The 2369-nt window shown below is 36.7% G+C and overlaps 1 protein-coding gene across 1 annotated transcript; it reads right to left on the bottom strand.

Annotated features, from left to right (window-relative positions):
• Positions 1–1049: 1049 nt before the first annotated feature.
• LOC149165949 (gibberellin-regulated protein 6-like) lies at positions 1050–2150 on the bottom strand. The gene is made up of 4 exons (XM_089431230.1): positions 1893–2150; positions 1647–1703; positions 1496–1529; positions 1050–1387 (listed from the first exon to the last, which is right to left on the bottom strand). The coding sequence occupies exons 1-4, from the start codon at positions 1962–1964 to the stop codon at positions 1206–1208; spliced, it is 345 nt and encodes a 114-aa protein (XP_089287356.1). The 5' UTR covers positions 1965–2150; the 3' UTR covers positions 1050–1205.
• Between the last annotated feature and the right edge of the window lie 219 nt (positions 2151–2369).

Below are 2369 nucleotides of genomic sequence, written 5' to 3'. Positions count from 1 at the left end.
TTTTTCTTTTTTTTAAATTTAGTTTTGATTTTTAAATTCTTTTTTAAGTTAATTTTTCTTATTGTTATTCTCTTTCTATTTATTTATCTATCGTCACGGGTAATCATCTCCTTAGATCAATTATGGTATCTCTAGTTGCTTATATCCACTATTTTGATATTTTTCTTTAATTACAAGACTTATTTTCGATGAGATTCAGGTGATATAAGATCAATGTTTAATTTAAATCTCTCTTTCCAATTATAATTAAAACCTGCTCTCACTGAAATTCAAAGTACTGAAATTCAAAGTCTATTTTCAACGAGATTCAAGTTGTCAGATCCACTTTTTTAATTTAATCTCTTTTGAAGTTTAATCTCTCAAAAGATGGTGACTTCAGCTTGAGTAGATCTCTCAAAAGTGAGAACAAACTAAATCAGGAATCAAGGCACATTCAAGAGCTGAAAGATTGAACTGTCTACAGAACATTTCCCTTCAAATTTCTTCTGAACTGTTTTACTTTCCGAATGGCTATGAATACGGTACTACATTTTTCTGCAGTTCATGTATTGTCACCTGAAAACAGTTTACTGTTACTGTATTTGAGAAGGGAAATCCATCACTTCTTTCACCGTTTTGAAAAAAGAGGAACCGTTGATTCTTATGATCAGTTAGTTTTACCCAGAAATGAATTAAATTATGATATTTTATCTTTCAGCTAGGATTACCTTTTTTAAATCTTTATGCCCATCACTAGATATTCAGTTCAGTGAACCTATTTCTTTTATTCAGTATCCAATATAAAATTGTGAACCTATTGTAATGGGGAGTTAGATTCAAGAAAAAAAATTGTAAAATATTGTAAAAGCAGAGGACATTATACCAGAGGCAGAGGACATCATACCAGAGGCAGAAGTGTTAAAGGAAGAGTAAAGCTGAAAAATGAAGTCCAAAAATAACACACATTTCAAAGCAAAAATGAAATGTGGATGACAGTATTGCAGAACATTCATAAAACATATTCACCATGACTGCAAATTTACCAACAAAGGCCAATATTTTACCCAAAATGGTACCAAAACAAACCAAACACTTCTTATATTCCGACAAATAGCTCCAAACTGCGCTTCTAGTGCAAACAATCCATCAACTGATTGCCACACTGAGTGACGATCTTAATAGGAATACAATAAAAACATAGAAACAGAAAACTTCAGAGAATTCTCTCAGGGGCACTTGGGGCCGCCTCGCTTTGTCTTCCAGTTATTGTAACAGGGGCAGACCTGCTTGTTTCCGTAATAGCCAGGGGGAACGCACAAACATTTCTTGCAGCATTTCTGGCAGTAGAACATACATGGCTTCCGATACTGCGTCTGAGAACATCTCGTTGTACAAGCATTTGGGCATTCTGCAGAAGCACATACATATATATTGAGCCCAGAAATTTAAACCAAACAAATAAAAAAATGCAATGCCCTTAATTTGCAGCAAGTACTCTACCAGGCATAAAACTTACGAGATGCGTGCAGGTTGCCCTGTCCATTCATTGACTGAAACAAAAAGACCAGCAATACAGAGAGATGAGGAACAGGATTTTACAATATTAATGAAACAAACCATTTATATATGGAAACTTATAAAAACTTCAAAACAATCAATAATGGTACCTTCTGATCTTGAAACTCAGGACGTACCAGATCTTCAGCTCCTCCCGTGGCCATTAACTGAAGGCACAACATATTAAATACAGAGCTTAAGCATATAAAACTAGCATTTCTGTTCATTAATTTCAATTGGGTAATGTGGAATAAATAGCACTCAAAAAGCCCCATTTTGACCTCAAGGCTTTAATGCCTAGCTTTTCACCGACCAACGATTTATTCAGAATCTAGGTTGAAGGACATATTGCTCACCTTTTCTTGCGAAGACCAAATTGCGAGAAATGCCACCAGAACTGTCAACAGCATCAGCCCTACCCTCGCCATTGCTCCCGGAACTTCACTGCTTCTACTTGGATATTAACAGGGGGAATTCGGGATATTATATAGGGAGAATTCGTTGTGCATATTGCTCCATTAATGGGGCTGGGCATGGACAGTTGGGGCAGTTGAAGTCAGGGCTGGAACCATTATTCATTTCACTGGTATCGGAGCATCCGGGGCAGGATGCATGTGATTTTCTGAACCCAAGGCATATGGAAAAAAGCTACACGCAGCCAGTCGTCTGCACAAAGTACCCGACATGTCACGTGGTGTTGCAGAAATCGCCGTTTTTTAATACAAATCGCACCCAAATCATTACCGGTTTGACAAGGAACTGGTATCGAGACTCTAGCAATGAATACCTATTAAACCCTAATAACCCTAATGGAAGATTGGTCAAAGCTTGCT

Source organism: Pinus tabuliformis, chromosome 5_1 (assembly GCF_031772625.1).
Source record: "Pinus tabuliformis cultivar Carrire ecotype Pingquan chromosome 5_1, CPIR1, whole genome shotgun sequence".
NCBI classification, from domain to species: domain Eukaryota; kingdom Viridiplantae; phylum Streptophyta; class Pinopsida; order Pinales; family Pinaceae; genus Pinus; species Pinus tabuliformis.
This window is presented reverse-complemented; position numbering and strand designations above follow the sequence as displayed.